The sequence below is a fragment of the Dermacentor andersoni genome, chromosome 3 (genome assembly GCF_023375885.2).
Source record: "Dermacentor andersoni chromosome 3, qqDerAnde1_hic_scaffold, whole genome shotgun sequence".
In the NCBI taxonomy this organism is placed as follows: domain Eukaryota; kingdom Metazoa; phylum Arthropoda; class Arachnida; order Ixodida; family Ixodidae; genus Dermacentor; species Dermacentor andersoni.
The window spans coordinates 217,969,381-217,987,685 of record NC_092816.1 but is presented as its reverse complement, the minus strand read 5'-3'; the positions used below and the strand labels follow the sequence as shown (position 1 = coordinate 217,987,685).

Here is an 18,305-nt window from a genome sequence, read left to right as displayed (position 1 = left end):
CTCGGGACTGAGAAGGTTCGCCGTCAACTCGCCGCGTCCACAGCTTGGCGAGCGCCCACGTGACATCGCCGATTACCTCGCCGCTACTCAGTGGAGCCCTCGACGGCCGTCCCGTTTGCCGTCACCAGGCCGCTACCTGTCGCCGCAGCGCCGACCATACACCGGCCCAGCCCGGGGCCGCTCTACGAGCCCATATCCGGAAAACTAAAAGCAGCAACCGATGGAGGTGCGGTTGCTGTTCGTCGAACTGACGAAGATCCTCCGCCGCCGACGAAGACGACGAAGAGACCATCTCGACGACATAATAACGACCCGCCGCTGTCCCGACGAAGTCAGGAAGCCAAGACTACACCGACGAAAGACGACTTGACGACGCAACGTTCCAGCTTCAGTTCAACACGATGCAGCCGTGATCCGACGCCAAGACCTAACTGCAACGCCAAACAAATAACCACTGACCTCGACGTGCTTCTCGACGGCCACGCAGTTACCGCCTTAGTGGACACAGGGGCTGATTACTCCGTCATGAGTGGACACAACGCCGCCCAGTTGAAGAAGGTTAAGACTACATGGGAAGGCCCTCAAATTCGCACCGCTGGAGCACACCTGATTATGCCGACTGGAATCTGCACGGCAAGAATAACCATTCATGACCGGACTTACCCTGCCACCTTCGTTATCCTCCAACAGTGTTCACGAGACGTCATTCTCGGTATGGACTTCCTGAACCAACACGGCGCAATCATCGACCTCAAGTCGAAGTCAATAACGCTGTCGGAAGATAAAGCAATACCGCCGGAGAGCCCTCGTAGTCACCACGCCTTGAGTGTGCTCGAAGATCAAGTGAGCATCCCGCATCGCTCCAGCACCGAAATCTCCAGCATCGGTCGGCACCGAAATACCCGCTGACGTAGAAGGTGTCATCGAAGGCGACCAACGTCTACTGCTAGACCGTGAAATTTGCGTCGCAAGAGGGATCACTCGACTGCATGGAGGGAAAACCGAAGTGTTGCTGACAAACTTCAGCCGGGAGTTCAAGCACATCACCAAGGGCACGACGATCGCGTACATCGAGGAAATTCTGGAAACCAGGGGCGCGATCGGAGATATTTTGTTCGATACGCGTTCTGTTCAGTTGCTGCAACGTCACAAAGTTGCAGTATGCAAAATTTGTGACAGCGGGGCGGAGAGAGCAGCCAATCAGGAAGCGGTGACCTCGCCGGAAGTTTACTTCCGTCGTTTGTCTGTCTGCTTGCAGACAGTATACTACAAAACGAAATGTTTCTTGTCTTCCATATGAATGAAATCTTTATCTAAAAGAACGTATTTTTTCTTCTCAAGCCCAAATACGTTTTCAAATAGTACGCGTGACTACTGCAATTTATAACTAATAGTTTCTTTGCGTCGTCCCTAGGTGGTGTCGCGAACAGCGAGAAGAAAAAAGAAAAAAAAAAAACGACGGGAAGAGTGGCGCACTTTTCAAGAGGCAGCGACAACATTCGAGTGACTCACTGGCACGGATGATGGGGTCGATTTCTCTGTACAAACAACGAATTATTTGTTTCGAGAAACAAAAACGACGCCGGAATTCACTTCCCGCCATTTCTTCAAACGCGTTTCGCACCGCCACCCGCTCTCCTCCTTCCTCTAGAAACGCCAGCGCAACAACCTAAGTTCCCAACGGAAGCGCCATTTTCTCGAATCAAACTATAGATTGGATTCAAACGTGCCATGCCGCCGCTGCCTGTTGGATCCAATCCAATCCACCAGACGCGCCATGCGAAGCCGTATGATCGCTCCAAACTTCCCAGCTCCCGTCGGGTTCGGCGCCTAGCAGACGAAATGCTCGGTGGGAGGATGATTGACAGGAGCGTGTCGTCATTTTGACGTCACCAAAAACTTGGCCGCGCCCCGAGGCTGGCGACGTCGGCGCGGAGTAGGCCAATCGCGCGCGCCGGTAACCGAACGAACGCGCCGAACAACCATCTCCGATCGCACCCCTGCATACGGAAAGAAATGCAACGTATGCCACTTGCCCAATCATTTTGCGATGTGCTGTCGAGAAACGTCCAAAATTGCCGAAGTCAGCACAGACGACTTTGACGATAACTTCGACATCCTAGAAGTTGGTGTTGAGAACAGAAATGCCAAAGACTGGATAGTGGAAGCTGAGGTCAAGGTCAATAAGGTCTCCTTCAAGGTAGTCTCTGGATCACAGGCCAGCTTACTGCTGTTTTCGGCATACCGGAAAATGCGTGCGGCGGGACCGTTGACTGCTGCTACCTCGGTACTACGGGCCTACATCAGAGGCGTCATAACACACTTCGGAGCAACGTCGCAGAAGGTGACGGTAGGAAATACTTCCGCCACAGTCCAGTTCTTTGTCGTAAAACACGGCAGTCAGTCCATACTAGGACTGGAAGCGAGTGAAGCCTTGGGCCTTTTTCAACGCATCAGTGGCCACTGTAAGCGCCTCAACAGACTACGAAGCAGTGACGAATTTCCAGCACCTCTTCCAGGGATTAGGCAGCTTGAAGCAACCATACAGCATGGTCCTGCAACCAACAGCGGTTCTTGTCGTTCAACCAGCGCGGCGTATTCCCCTGTCCCTGCGGGGCCCTCTTCAGGAGGAGCTGCGAAGACTGGAGCGCGAGGCCATCATCGTAAAAAAGAACGAGTACCCCACGGACTGGGTAAGCCCTTTGGTTACCGTCAAGAAAAAGGACTGCAGAATTAGAATTTGGATGGACCCCAGGAAAATTAATGAGATAATAAAAAGAGAACACTTCCAGCTCCCAAGGCGCGAGGATATATAGAAGGGGAATTGACCGGCGCAACTGTATTTAGTTGCTTGGACGCAAACTCCGGCTTCCACCAGATCGCACTTGACGAGCAGACGTCAAAAAATATATGCACTTTTGCTACTCCTTTTGGCAGGTACCGTTACCTCCGATTGCCCTTCGGCATCGCCTCAGCGCCTGAAATCTTTCAAAGGACGATGACTCAAGTATTTGAGGGCCTTCCCGGTGTACATGTGTACATTGACGATATCTTGATATGGGGAGCAAACAAACAACAGCAATGGGGGCGAAATGCGAAAACACCCGTGTACTTAGATTTAGGTGCACGTTAAAGAACCCCAGGTGGTCGAAATTTCCGGAGTCCTCCACTACGGCGTGCCTCATAATCAGAAAGTGGTTTTGGCACGTAAAACCCCATAATCTAATCAAATCTCCAAACAGCAGCATGACAAGAGACTGGTTGCGGTCTTGAAAGCGGCCGAAAAAGCCGGCTTAACGTTCAACGCGAGAAAATGCCGGTTTGGTGTTACGGAAATACAATTCCTGGGCGATATCATTGGACGTGACGGCATCTCGCCAGACCCAACACTTATCAAAAGCTTGCTTGAAATGCCGGAACCCAAAACCAAATGTGATGTTCAGCGCATGCTCGGTGTAATCAACTACTTTGCAAAGTACGTGCCACGGCTTTCTGAGCGGACTGCGCTTCTCCGAGCGCTTATCAAAGCACACGCAGTATTTGAGTGGACTGAAAACCACAGAAAAGAGTGGAAAGGTATCACTCAAATTCTAACCATGACACGCGTACTCGTCATCTTTGATCCCCAAAGGCAGTCCAAAATAACATGCGATGCATCGAAAGATGGCATGGGTGCAGCGCTATTGCAGTGTCACGATGGTGATAAGTGGCGCCCAGTGGCATATGCATCCCGTGCGCTAATACAAGCTGAGCAGCGTTACGCGCAGATTGAAAAGGAGACTCTGAGCATTTCGTTCGGCTCTGATAAGTTTCATCACTTTATGTACGGGCACAAAGTTTTTATTGAAACTGACCATAAACCGTTGCTATCTATTGCTGCGAAAGGGATCTGCGACATGCCTCCCCGCCTTCAGAGGTTTTTTTTAAGACTTCTGAAATATGATTTCGTTTTGCAGTACGAAGGAAACGAAGAAGAACCCCTGACGTGATATAGCACGGAGGAAGGAAACTAAGGAGAGCCCCTGACGTCACTCTTTGTGAAGCTAAAGTGAAACCGGAAGTTTGCGTTGCTCATGGCGTTGCTCCGCCTATCGGGCCAGCTCTCCTCTCTTGTTTATATTTCTCGCGAAACAACGCCGCGCTGCGCGCAACCGTGCTGCTCGGACCCGTGCGCTCCGCAGCAATACTAAGCAATCGTTAGCACGTTAGCATGATTCCGCGAAAGAGGGCAAACTTTCCCGCGAATATTCATTCGTCCGTAGCCATTGCCGTGGCGCGGTAGATTGCGTACAGCGTTGCATGCGCGTTCATTTCACGAACTTTAGTTCCTCCTGTCCCACCTGGCCACAACAACATACGGTAGAGCACGGTCCAGATAACGCAGCGCAACAAAACGCAGAGACCAACGCAAACCTGCCCGCACGGCGCCTTTGCCACGGTACGAAACCTACGGAGCTACACGTGTGAGCGCACGGAACAATAACAAAGCCACCATTGTGGCCCGAAAGGCGCGGCCACTACAGCAAAGAAATAAAAAAACAGCAAAACAAAGGAGAATCTACAACGTCATTTCCTCCACACTTTTCTCCTAGCGCGCGGAGGGGGTAGGGCCTCTCATCAGTTTCCTTCCTCTATGCCCTACCCCCTCCGCGCCATAGAGTTTCCTACAAGAATTTTGTAGGAAACTCTATGCTCCGCGCGGCGTGCGTCTATTTGTCGTACAAAAATCCCTCACGTGACCTGATCCTAGGTGCCTAGGGACAGCATCGTTTAGGGATTTTTGAGAAGGCACGATGCTGGCGCCGAGCGACGCCGTGGCGTGTTCGTCCTCGGCGTGATCGGTCTCTGGACCGCGCGTTGTTCAACATTGCACATGTGATTATGCTTGCGTTGCTTGTGTGTTGGGCGTGCGTCTATTTGTCGTACAAAAATCCCTCACGTGACCTGATCCTAGGTGCCTAGGGACAGCATCATTTAGGGATTTTTGAGAAGGCGCGATGCTGGCGCCGAGCGACGCCGTGGCGTGTTCGTCCTCGGCGTGATCGTTCTCTGGACCGCGCGTTGTTCAACATTGCTCATGTAATCGTGCGTGCGTTGCTTGTGTGTTGGTTGTAGGTTCTGTGTTACTTGGCGGAAAGCCGTGAGTAGTGGCGGTGCGGCAATGCGGCTTTGGCCTCGATGAGCTCTGGCACTACAGAATCTGCGTTGTGTGACCCGTGCTTTCTTGAGAACCCGGCGGTGGTGACAATTGAAATATCGAAGTTATCTAGCCACCATATCGAAGTGGCTAAGCGCCTCGGCAGCGAAGTTCTGCTAACCGCGATGTGGCGTCGCCGTGTCTGACTTTGCTTAACGGACATCGAGGGATGTGCTGCTCGCTGCAAGTCATGTAAATGCAACTGCGTCGACCGCCCATTGTTCAGAGCTGAATGTGTGTTTGGTGTGCTGTGCTTGAAACGATTGATGCAGCCGTGCAGCGGGGGTGGCGGAGGAGCAGAGTAGCTTAGGGTTTGCGCGTTCACAGACATGTGCTGCCGTCTTGGTCTCATTAACGGCTGTCGCGGGATTGTGGTGTGCTAGCTCCTTGCCTAGTATGGAGTTTACGACGCTAACACACAGCATGTTCACGTTTTTCCGCGCTATATGTCATTTGCATGACGGCCGAGTTGAAAACGAGACATATAGTGTTCTTTGCGTTTGTGTGTTGTAAATTGCGTTCTATTGTGGAAGTTCTGGGAGTCTTATTACGCAAGGAGTGCGAACGCAAACATAAACACATATGTGTGTCTGAAATTTGGAATTACCCATAATACCCTTTACAACTGATAAGTGGGCTACACGGCCTGTGTGAATTAGCTACCGTATATCGCGACGCTCTTCCGTGTGGTAGACTGATGCATGGTGCGCGTTTACTTCTTGCTGTTGTAAAAACCATTTGTTTATTCACTCAATACGGCTTCTTCGCCGCAGTACATTTCAGTTACGCGGTGAAGCATACTAAAAGTGGGAGGGGGCCGTTATCAGCCAGCATAGTATGTCCACTTAGGTGACCTCAGAGGCGGCGGGTGCGCGAGTGTATAATTAAAGAACTCTTATGTCCAGTGACAGTGGAGATCATTAACTGTAGCACCAAAGTAGTGGACCACTACCAGAACAAAGGCATGTAGTATGCCCATCTCAATTCTTGTGCTTATGCCAGTCTTATTTTTTACAACAATAGCTGCTATGGGCTAACTCCCCTGGTTGTTCTGATGTCTACTGGTGTTGTCACTGGAATTCCCGAATTTCTTGCTAGAGTATTGCAAATAAAGTTCTCATTGTGCTGCGAGGATTTAAACATACGATCAAAAGAGTGGCAGTCCACAATTCTACATTTCAGCCACTCTGCTGAAGGTACAGTCGTGGTGAGTACTGATCCCGGAGAGCGTGATCTAGCCAGCAGGTGCCTAGATTGGCTAACACCTGCTCAATGTCTGCATACTGTATATAGAGCTGGCATCCACACCTTCAAGTTCTTGCACATCACCTTCCCACTTGTGAAGGCAGTCCTATGTTAAATTTTCTTCTTGCATGTGATGACAATGATTGGGTGCATCTGCTTCATTAATCTTCTTCTTGTGCTTGGCTTCTCAGATTTACTGAATGGAGCTGTTGGTGTCTTGTTTTCCTCAAGCAAAGCGCGAGACATAGCAACGCGTAGCCCAAATATAGATTTGAGAAAACCAAAACGAATTCAGCAGTAAGAAGCTAAAGGGTTGTTTTGGTGTAGATCAGTGGCTAAGTCCGGATATGAAAGAGAAGGAAGAAAAGCCGAGTCTTTCCACTTCAGCACTGAGGCACAACTCCCACAAATAAATAGGACTCTTACTTATTTTACTTTTTTAAGGAGATTACCGACTTGCATTGGCAAGTGTTCACTTCAGCAAACACTGCATGAAGTAAGCTTCCTGTGCATATTTCACCAGCTACTGCATCATTGTTTCACATTATGAGTGAAACTGCAATTTTCTTTATGCCACAACTTGCCCAATTTTGTGTTTTGCAGTGGGATGTTAGCAGTGCTAATAAGGCACCTAAATACTCCCATGAATAGTAATACAGAGAAAAAAGAAGTAAGAAAGCAGTGGCTTTTTGTGCGTAGACTATGCATACACCTGGTGCTCTTATGGTCATTTTTTCCCTATCCGCTCAGCCATTCTAAACAAGAAAAGTTTATACACAGACCACAACTAAACCACAGGTATCGTTGGTAAGCAAAGTATATTTATTCGGTGACACTTTCTGCAGCCCTGCTATTGAGCTTTCCTTCCTTCCTTTTCAGCTGTGCAGGTTCACTAAGAAGTGATGATACAGTTTGACAATTTTAATCATTGAAAGACTTAGCGAAACCCTTTACGGGTTGTTTTTTCTTGGTTTCAGACTCTGCACATTGCATTTTAAGGCATGTTTTCTGTGTTTGTTGCTTTTTCTTTATGGGTAGGGCATGTCAACATTTTTTACACCATTTCAAGTATGTGGTGCCATAGACTGTTCTTAGATGAAGTCTTGCCCTTTCATTCTGTACAATATGATGTCGGTTTTTTGTGTCCAAGGCCGTTTTACTGCGTGATTGTAGCATTTTGCTAAGTTTTGCCTCTGTCACCCAAGCTTGAAAGATTGCTACCCACTGGTGGTGGCATGACACATGCCACGTTTCTTTTTCAATAAAAGGAACTCTGTCACTTATCCTGTGCACTGGTTGCCTTTTGTCTCTTTGAATTGCAATTTGTTGCCTATATTTGCTCTTTTGTTGCATTTCAGATTAGGAATGGCTATCATAATTGACATTTAACCATATTGCACACAATGTGGATGATATGCAATTGCAATATATGGCCACCATAAATATAATAGAAGTTAATTCAAGAATAGTGCCTTTGCATGGTGGTCCAGCCATGAATTGTGGCTATAAGGTACCAGCGCTGCAGATAGCACTGCTTGTGCAGAATATAGTGCAGCTCTACTACTTTCAACCATCATTGTTTTTATATGCATTTGTATAGCTCCAGTTTCTGTGAACAATACACATCCGGTGGAAGGGTGGCTTGCACCTGCAGTTGAGTCCAATGAATAGCCAAATTTCTGCCCGTTTTCATGTTATTAGCAAATTAGTAAAGGCAGTTATCTTTATAGTAGCCTGTTTGCCCAGTGTAGAAGCCGCTGCAGGGTGTCAGGATCTCGTACACATCTTCAGCTTTGCAGGGGACACAGCATCTGGCACATAGTTTGTCACAGGCCATGTATTCGGGGCAAGTTGAGTTTGCTCACTAGCAAAGGGAGAACCAAGCTTGTTGGATATAAAGTAAACCGCCTGTATATACTCATTGGCCTTCTTCATTTCGTGTGACATATGTGGTTATAGTGCCCCTTGTTTTAAGCACTTGTTGTCCAGCAGCAGTCGTTTGCTTTTGAAACACTCAGGATAGCTTTCATCAAGCTGGACAGGAATAACACTGAAAAACCAGCAGATGTTAATTGTCGGACTTATCATGCGAAGCTTCGTACAGTATGATGAGGACGTAAATAAATGAGGGTGTTCCTCAAGGCCTTGTAGCACATGTCATGAGTTTGGAGCAACATGATGTATAGCACTTTTTTGATCGCATGCTATAGGTTTAGCAGGTGTGGCCATGGTTGAAGTGCACAGGGTGTCTACCAACCGGGAAAACCGGGAATTCTCAGGGATTTTGAGTAGTCTGGAAAAAGTCAGGGAAAACTCAGGGAATTTGGGCCTCTATCAGGGAAAATTAGCGCCAATTTTATTGAAAGGGTCGAAAGTCGCGGTAATGCTGGCTCGTGCAACAGACAGGAATCGTAATGAATCGTCTTTGACGCGCTGTCGTCGGCTGGAGGAGTTGCCAGTGTACAGTCAACGACCGAGTTTCCAGATTGATAATTTGGACGGCTTCGCGGCACCGCCACGTAACCCATAGAGTCAACGTATCAGAACGTGTGAAATTTCGGACGCAAGAACTCTTCGCCGTCCGATTTTCCGGACGTTTTGCCGTGACCACGGGTCCGAAACGACAATAATCAAAGGTACCACCGCTGCTGTTTTGATTACTTCGCCACCTCGAACCGGCACTCTCGCACGTAGATCCGCTGGCAGCCGTTGCCACCACTGCGGCAACGCTAGGCCTAGCTGCTTCGACGTTCGCGCTGAAGTTTCTTGCCGTTGGATGCCGAGTTTTTTATTGAAAGAATTAGCTGCTGTCAGCAATGGCACGGACTCCGAATTTATGGTCCTCGTGATTGGCTTAGGAACTTAGAAAACACGGTGCGTTGCATAATGCCAGTTCCCGAAAGTCAGCTTCGCCTTTGTACAGAAATGTTACATGGTGAAGCATACGCATAAGTATTGCAGTGAAGCATAACAAGCGTGGGAAGGGGACATTGCCACGGAACACAATATGCATTCCTTAATTATACACGCGCGCACCCTGTATTTCCTGTCGCAGTACGAGCGCCGATATGCCTAATATGTGTACCGATAGGGCTTCAGAGCGTTTTCGAACGTGCCTGTCGCGGTTTGAGCCCCTAAGGGCAATAAATAACCCGCATTAATTTTTTTCCTACTGGCCGATTTTTCGAACGTTTTCCCTACCCCTAGGGAGTTCTAAGAATCGGTCGTGGACTGTGCAACTGGCCAAGATGCTTCAAATGGTCCTTGGGGTGAACGAGTGGCCGAAGGAGGACAAGAACAGAAATGATGTATGCATTGAGGAAGAAACGGGAAAGGAAGCTTGCTGCCGCCGTTTTGAAGAAGTTTGAGCTCAAAAAACAAAATTTTGGCTGATGCCGAGATGCAGGTGTCCCGCATCCAAACCAAAATAAACTCTTTAAAGCAGTGAAACACAACACTCAGGCGTCATGCGCGGGCTGAGAGTATGTCAGGACAGTTGAGGTTGACTTACTAGCGGTTGAGAGAGAATCTCAATTGTGACAGGGTTCGGGCCTCATACCACTGAGCTTGCTATCAGTTGATAGAAATAGCTCATATTCGAATATATTTGCTTCTATGTGCATCTCCTTTTTATTCGTATATTTGTGAATGTCCGTCTTCATTTGCAATTTTTTCGAAGACACTTTATTTGCTGTGCATTTTACTAACCCCTGTCTTCTATTCTCTTTTTGAATAACATAAACACTACTCCTTAGTATTCAAATTGGATTAAGTCGCTTCTTTATTTTTTTCATGTGCTTACTAGAGAGTGACAGCATCAGGCGATATGGTTTCAGCCCGTCTTGACATAAAACATAGTTCTGCATCACTCAGGGAATTGTGCAACGGCACTCAGGGAAAACCTGGAAAACTCAGGGAATTTGGAAATGTCAACTTGGTAGACACCCTGAGTGCAGTGCAAGGTCAAGAAAACATATCTATGAGCAGCACCCTGGTAAAGGAGACTCTGGGAAAACTAGTGGGAAGCCTGTTGAACATCTGGTTGACCCACTTGCTGGCTCCATCAGGCAAAGTATGATAAAAAGAAGGAAGTCATCAACACATCAGAAGGTTTTTACATATAAACACTGTGCTAAGGTCATAACATGCCAACAAGTCTTAGCGTGCAGGCTATGCACGACCAACTACATATGCCTTCTGTTCGGACATTGCTCATTGTAACTAACAAGGATGGAGTGGACAAAAAAAGAACAGCAGCTCCATTAATTTGGTTTCACTGGTATCATCAGTGTTTTGCAAGTGTACATTGCCATACTCCCCAATGCCTTCTTGGGTGACATCAGCAAGGACCAGCTTGAGGCAAGGGGTAATAGACATCTTTACAAGCTAAAAATGCATGCATGCATGGAGAGCACATTGTGTCCAGAAAGTAGGCACTTCCACAGGAGCGCTGGAGAAGGAACAGATTATTAACATTGGGCAAAGACAAGCTACTAAACACCCACCACTGTTGCCATGTAACGACCTCTGAAACAATCCCTCTTAAAGAGCAAATCATCTTTGTGTATCTATAAAGCGGGCAGATGGGCAAAGCCCCTTCAGTAATGCTGCCAGCTTCAAAAGCCTACTTTGCACATCCTGAATGCTTGCTTCTTAGGACTTTGCTGGGTGCAAGCACTCTACTGTCCAAAAGCTGTCATTGAGAGCACTGTTGGTTTGGTGGCAATAAAGTTCAGTAGCGATTGCAACAAACCTCCCCTCCTAGTTGGCCTGGATGCTCACGGTGCTTATGAAGCAGCACCATGAGGCAAGCAAGGTGAACGGATGCCTCCAAGCCCTTGTTCGTTTATCCCACTGTTCTGTTAGTAACAACTATGAGACTTGAAACCAACAAGCTCAAGTTCGGCACTCGCGTGGTTACTGAGGAGGATCTATAGAAAGCACAAAAACAGAAAACTTAAGGGAAAGGATAAAGCACCATTTAACACTTAATATTGCTGCAGCCCACCCCCTTCTTTTATTTTGTCTGGTCGTGCTACATCTTTTTACTATAGATAGGCATGAACTTAGGTTATGTTCCCAATCAGTGTCCAATATTTATATACAGTATGTGCTGGTTCAAAGAGGCTCGAAACACTGCCATGGGAGCTTCAAGTAGAAAAGGTGCCTGGAAGAAAAAAAAAAGCTGTGCTGCAACCATCTCGGCAACATCTTGTCCCCTTAATAAACATTGTGCTTTCATTTCAACTTGAGCCCTCCAGTTTAGAGTAAAGTACCAGTGCACTTATGAACAATGAATCAATTTTAAAAGAGCATGTGCAGTCCAGCCAAAAGCAGGGGCAAGAATCCGCATTGTGCTCCTGCACTGAAGGTGAATAACACGTACCATAATGGCGAATGTGCTTTAGTAAGCTTCCCTGCAATATGAATTTGTAATATACGAAGAATTGTCAATTAAGCTTACCAGGAGTACAGATGCATTTGTAAATTATGTCACAATTGAAAATAATGAGCACAGTGTAAACCTATGTGCCCTATCCACTCTTAGTATGCTTTACTGCACGATGCTTATTTACACCCCTGTTTTGTGGTGTAGCAAGCTACAAAAAAAAAAAACATTGCATAGTCAGGCTTTTTACGATTATCTTTCTCGCAATACACTAATATTTCGCGGTGAAGCCTAAGCAATGTACTGCGGTGAAGCATACTAAAAGTGAAAAGGGGCCACTGTTACTGGACATAATAAGAGTTCTTTAACTATACACCCGCCGCCTCTCAGGTCGCCTAAGTGGACATACTATGCTGGCTGATAGCGGCCCCCTCCCACTTTTAGTATGCTTCACCGCGTAACTAAAATGTACTGCGGCGAAGAAGCCGCACATTTGTATTGAGTGAATAAACAAATGGTTTTTACAACAGTACAGAAATAATCGCACACCATGCATCCGTCTACCGCACGGAAGAGCTTCGCAACGTACGGTAGCTGATTCACACAGGCCGTGTAGCCCACTTATCAGTCGTAGAGGGTATTATGGGTAATTCAAAATTTCAGACACACGTGTTTATGTTTACGTTCGCACTCCTTGCGTAATAAGACTCCCAGAACTTCCACAACAGAAAGTAATTTACAACACACAAACGCAAAGAACACAGACATATGTCTCGTTATCAAATCGGCCGTCATGCAAATGACACATAGCGCGGGAAAACGTGAACATGCTGTGTGTTAGCGTCGTAAACTTCATACTAGGCAAGGAGCTAGCACACCACAATCCCGCGACAGCCGCTAATGAGACCAAGACGGGAGCACACGTCTGTGAACGCGCAAACGAAGCCCCTAAGCCACTCTACTCCTCCGCCACCCCCGCTGCACGGCTGCGCCACTAGTTTTACGCACAGCACACCAAACGCACATTCAGCGCTGAACAGTGGGCGGTCGACGCAGTTGCATTTACATGACTTGCAGCGAGCAGCACATCCCTCGATGTCCGTTAAGCAAAGTCGGACACGGCGACGCCACATCGCGGTTCGCAGAACTTCGCTGCCGAGGCGCTAGGCCAGTTCGATATTTCAATTGTCACCACCGCCGGGTTCTCAAGAAAGCACGGGTCACACAACGCAGATTCTGTACTGCCAGAGCTCACCGAGGCCAAAGCCGCAATGCCGCACCGCCACTACTCACGGCTTTCTGCCAAGTAACACAGAACCTGCAACCAACACACAAGCAACGCAAGCATAATCACATGTGCAATGTTGAACAACGCGCGGTCCCGAGAACGATCACGCCGAGGACGAACACACCACGGCGTCGCTCGGCGCCAGCATCGCGCCTTCTCAAAAATCCCTAAACGATGCTGTCTCTAGGCAATGCCTCCTTTACTAGATGCCAGCCGCGTTGCTCGCTTTCCCATTGCGGCGGCGGTTCCCTTAGTTGAGGCTAGTTCAGCATAAATTCCGTGAGGCGGCGCTCGTTGCCTTTTTAACTTCCGGCGGATGTGGCAGCGGCGGCTGAATGCTCCGCCGGCGCTTTATATGCGCGGGCGTCTGTTATCGAGCGTTATCGCGGGCCTCGGAGATGGCAACAGACGCCGTGCCAATCTCAGAGGCCGTAGCACTTGATCTAGGTTGCAGACGTCCGCCACAAGTGGCGCTCGTTGCCTTTTTGCGGAGGAGAGAAAAGGGAGAGGGCCAGGAACCGAGTTTACGGACAACGCGGCTGGCATCTAGTAAAGGAGGCATTGCTCTAGGCACCTAGGATCAGGTCACGTGAGGGATTTTTGTACGACAAATAGACGCACGCCGCGCGGAGGGGGTAGGGCATGGAGGAAGGAAACTGATGAAAGGCCGTACCACAGAACACCTGGCCGTACCCCCTCCGCGCGCTAGGAGAAAAGTGTGAAGGAAATGACCTAATAGATTCTCCTTTGTTTTGCTGTTTTTTTATTTCCTTGCTGTAGTGGCCCCTTCTTTTCGGCCCACAATGGCGGCTTTGTTATTGTTCTGTGCGCTCACACGTGTAGCTCCGTAGGTTTCGTACCGTGGCAAAGGCGCCGTGCGGCGAGGTTTGCGTTGGTCTCTGTGCTTTGTTGCGCTGCGTTATCTGGACCGTGCTCAACCGTATGTTGCTGTGGTCAGGTGGGACAGGAGGAACTAAAGTTCGTGAAATGAACGCGCATGCAACGCTGTACGCAATGTACCGCGCTACGGCAATGGCTACGGACAAATGAATATTCGCGGCGAATTTTTCCCTCTTTTGCGGAATCATGCTAACGTGCTAACGATTGCTTAGTATTGCTGCGGAGCGCACGGGTCCGAGCAGCACGGTTGCGCGCAGCGCGGCGTGGTTGCGCGAGAAATGCAAACAAGAGAGGAGAGCTGGCCCGATAGGCGGAACAACGCTATGAGCGACGCCAACTTCCGGTTTCTCTTTAGCTTCGCAAAGAGTGACGTCACGGTCTCTCCTTAGTTTGTTTCCTCCATGTGAAGGCTCTACCATGGGCTTCATTCCATGGCTGCGCATTGCACCAACGGAGCGCGCGCGCCCGCGCCAAGTTACGCCAGAAAGCACGTGACAATTTATTTATGTCGCAGTTCTTTGATCTTTGGCGGTATTGCAACATTGTCAGTTCTTATTTAGACCCAGGGAACGACACATCGGTGCCACAGCACGCCCGTCGTCGATCAGCTGCCTGCAGGAAAGTGACGGTCCGACGTACTGAGGGTGGCTTACCGTCGTCATGCATGTCCCTTTGGTATACGCCTCGTAAGTTCTTGCCGCGATTTTCGGGAGTGATGACTAAAAGGAATTGCTGACGCAATGAACGGAGAACTGCACAGCAGTGGTGTCAGCGGCAGTGATGTCGAATCGAAAAAATCGCCGGGCAGCTCCACCCACCTCGGCATCGAGTTCGAGGACTTGCCGTTCGAGCTTCAGCTACTGGTGTTCTCTTACTTGACTCACTGCGAGCTCACTGTCGTCGCACGCGTGTCTAATTCTTTCCGCCGGCTCGCGTACGATCCGTCGCTGTGGAAGCGCGTCGAAGTCGACGGTGACTGCGACGCGTCAAGCTTCGGGTCGCTCCTGGATCGAGCGCCGCTGCTCGAAGACCTGACCATGCGTGCTTCGCCGCACGTGCTCGAACTGGCGGCGCGCTCGTTTGCGGTGCGCAGGCTGCGCCTCCTCGACGTTGGTTTCTCGGTGGGCGTAAACTGCGATGCTGTGTCTGCGCTCGTCGATGCGTGCACGGAGCTTTCGCACCTCAACGCCGAAGGCTGCAAGGCCATGGACGACGCGGCCGTGACGGCGTTGTGCCGGCTACCCTACTTCGTGAGCCTCAACATTTCGCACTGCGGCTTGGTCACTGACGAGGCTATCGTGGCTTTGGCGCGCGGCTGCCCGCACCTGAGGTTCCTCAATGCCGACGGCATTCCCAGGATAACGGACAGGTATGCGCGGCTGCCGTTGCAAGACGACGTGCGCGCGGTCTAACCTCACCTGCGCTGACGCACGTGATAAAAAAAAGAAAGGCATTTGGGCGTGCTGACGTGTTAATTGTGCTCGGTCATAGATTCTGCATGTCACTGAGCGGTGGTATGTGGGCGAAGACCATCGCATACGCCAGCAGTAACTTCCTCGCACCACTAAACGTATTCTACGACGATCACTTCCGGCGATACTTTCTCACCCCGCTCACTTTGCACTTATTCTTTTCCGTCACATACCCGACACCCAAGTGTCGCATTTGCCCTGTCCCGATAGCAGATCTCTCCCATATCATGTGGCAGTGCCCCATCAAAACTACCTCCGCACGCTCAAACCATTAATTATTAACGAGGAGCTGTGGAAGACTGCGCTGCGCAGCTCCGATCCCAGCCTACAGGACCAAGTCCTGAGGTGGGCGGCGAAGGTAGCGGAGGCCTACTCCGACTGGTAGATGGATGTCTAGTCACATAATGTGGTGACGGACGCCTGCTGGGACTGGAGTACATAGACCTGCCTCTCTTCCCCCTGGCCCCTACCCTCTCTTAAAAGGGCAATAAAGTTCATTCATTCATTCATTGCTTTTGCATGACGTAGTGCTCAACCAGCCACAGCGCACGCCTGACGGCCGAGGCGATAGCACCGCCGAAAGTGATTACCGCGACCTACTGGAACTCCAGACCTGCACAGATATCCAGCTTCTATGGGAGCCGCTTGCGTCCATTCTCGTTAAACCGTTGGCCGTTGGTGTTGCTTTTATGACCTGTTTGTCTGTTACTCTACTTTTGACTTGGGCCGCATTGCAATTAGAACGGCGGCTGTTCTGTTGTAACGAACCGCTTGCATAGTTGATGATTTTTGCGAACACAGTGACAGCGATGTTACAAAGCTTTGATCAGTCATTTGGGTGCAAAAGTTAACTGCCCGAACATAAAAAATGTTAGTGCATCTAGTTCGCTGCTCCCTAAAACAGCGTAAAACAGCTGCTCCTAGTTCCTTTTCACGCAGTAACAAACCGCACAGATCTTGCACATTAAGTCGCATTGTTTGCAGAGCTCGTAAAGTTCACAATAGTTTCGTTGTTTACACAATAAAGTTTGCTTCTGCGCTTTTTAGAAACTGGCAATCGCCGTAACGTTCGACGACAGAACCATTATCACTCCTATTAAGTCCTGAAAGTTGCCTGTGTCGCGAGTTCAAAAAGAGAATTAGGCATACAGTTTCACTGCGTACGTATCTTTCACACCACCGTTATGCTGGCGCCTTACCATGCAGAAAAGCTAGCTTTTGAAGTTCGGAAAGAGTTCCGTGACACAATAAAGCCTGCAGTGGAGCACTATTTAAAGCACTGCGATCCCTCTTGCAAGCTTTCAACTCTCCTAAACATCGAGCAATATATAAAAAAAAACTCACTTTTCCTTCAAACAGACTCTCAATTTCTTGTGCAAATCGGGCGCAGGAATTGCTTGTATCTGCAGCCAACTCAAGAAAGCTAGTTTATCGTATGAATCTTCTATGAATTTTTTTTTCAGTCTCTTATGGAGGCTAGGAAAGGGAGAGTTATGCCGTCTAGCATGGCAGCTGCATCTGTGGTCGTTTTTTATCTTTCTTGCACCGCTCCTCCTCCTCTTATCTCATTATTCAAACGCAAAACATTCGCAAATTGTGTTTTCTTTTTATATTTGTGATTTTCATTCACCACCAATACAAATGCTATGTGCTTCACGAAATGGCTGCACGAGCGTTGCGACAGATTGCGGAAGCGGACGACAGTGAACAGGTTATAACTAGCACCACTCTATCCGTACATTCTGTCCATAGTGGCAAAACAGGTGAACTAGACCAGGCGTGCTGGGCAAGGGGCATCTGTGCAGGTCTGGAATTCAGTAGGTCGTGGTGATTACTATCGCCTTAGCATGACGTAATGCTCAACCAGCCAGTCAGCATGCGCCTGACGGCGGAGGCAATAGTATCGCCAAAAGTGATTGTAGCAGAATACAACAAGGTGCTGCATATTTAGCAGTGTACAGGCGCCGACAAAAGTGGTATACTCCACGCAGATTGCTACTGCAGCGGCGTCGCTCGGCATTTTGGCGAGCTGAAGCACGAAACATTGACACGAGTCAAGCAACATGCTTGCAGATAACAAAGGGCACCCATTGGCTGTCTCGATCCCAGATGCTGCCTGTAGATGGGGTTGCGATGCAGTTTGCCGTTGCTCCGGCTCCCACTGCTTGGAGTATACCACTTTTGTCGGTGCCTGTACATTCGAAAAAAGATCTTGCACTCACCGCTGCACTGTTCTTGCTGAAATTTAGCAGAAGATCGCATGTTAGAGTCCACATCGTTCAACGTGACACTTGCCATAGTTGGTTGCTTGGTTCTTTAGAAAAGGTGCTAATTTGCCTGCACTTATGAGGACTAGCTGCTGCTGTAATGGCACAAGCATAAGCTTGTGTTGCCACCTGCCGGCAGCTGCAGAAAGCAGCAATTTAGGGAGGGCAGTCGCATGTTCCAGTAGTGGGCAACACGCAGCAAACCTCCCTGACTGGCTACAAATACAGCTTATGCTTGTGCCGTCGCGGCAGCAGCTCGCATCCCCATAAGTGCAGCAAATTTGCACTTTTTTCTTAAAAACAAATCAAACATTTGTTTCCACCATGTACATTACAGATGGAGGACAGCGGGAAAAAAAGCTGCCAGTAGGCGGCTTTTCGAGTCCGCAGCCCAAACCAGGCAATAACTGTAGCAACTGTTACTGAGCTTGGTGGCAAGTGTTACACTGAATGACGTGTACTCAAGCATGTGATCATACTGCAAAATTTCAGTGCAGCAGTGCTGCAGTGCACTGCTGCAACAGTGCAGCAGTGAGTGCAAAACTTT

General features: G+C 48.9%; 1 protein-coding gene across 2 annotated transcripts in view; it reads left to right on the top strand.

Moving 5' to 3' along the window:
• The first annotated feature begins 14,423 nt into the window (after positions 1-14,423).
• Positions 14,424-18,305, top strand: part of LOC126524290 (uncharacterized) — a 60,172-nt gene continuing 56,290 nt past the window's right edge. Inside the window, exon 1 of one of the 2 annotated variants that reach the window (XM_055067231.2) lies at positions 14,424-15,388. In XM_055067231.2, the coding sequence (XP_054923206.2) occupies positions 14,760-15,388 (629 nt within the window). In that variant the 5' untranslated portion in view covers positions 14,424-14,759. The remainder of the gene's footprint in view (positions 15,389-18,305) is intronic. The other variant, XM_050172623.3, reaches the window with a different exon arrangement.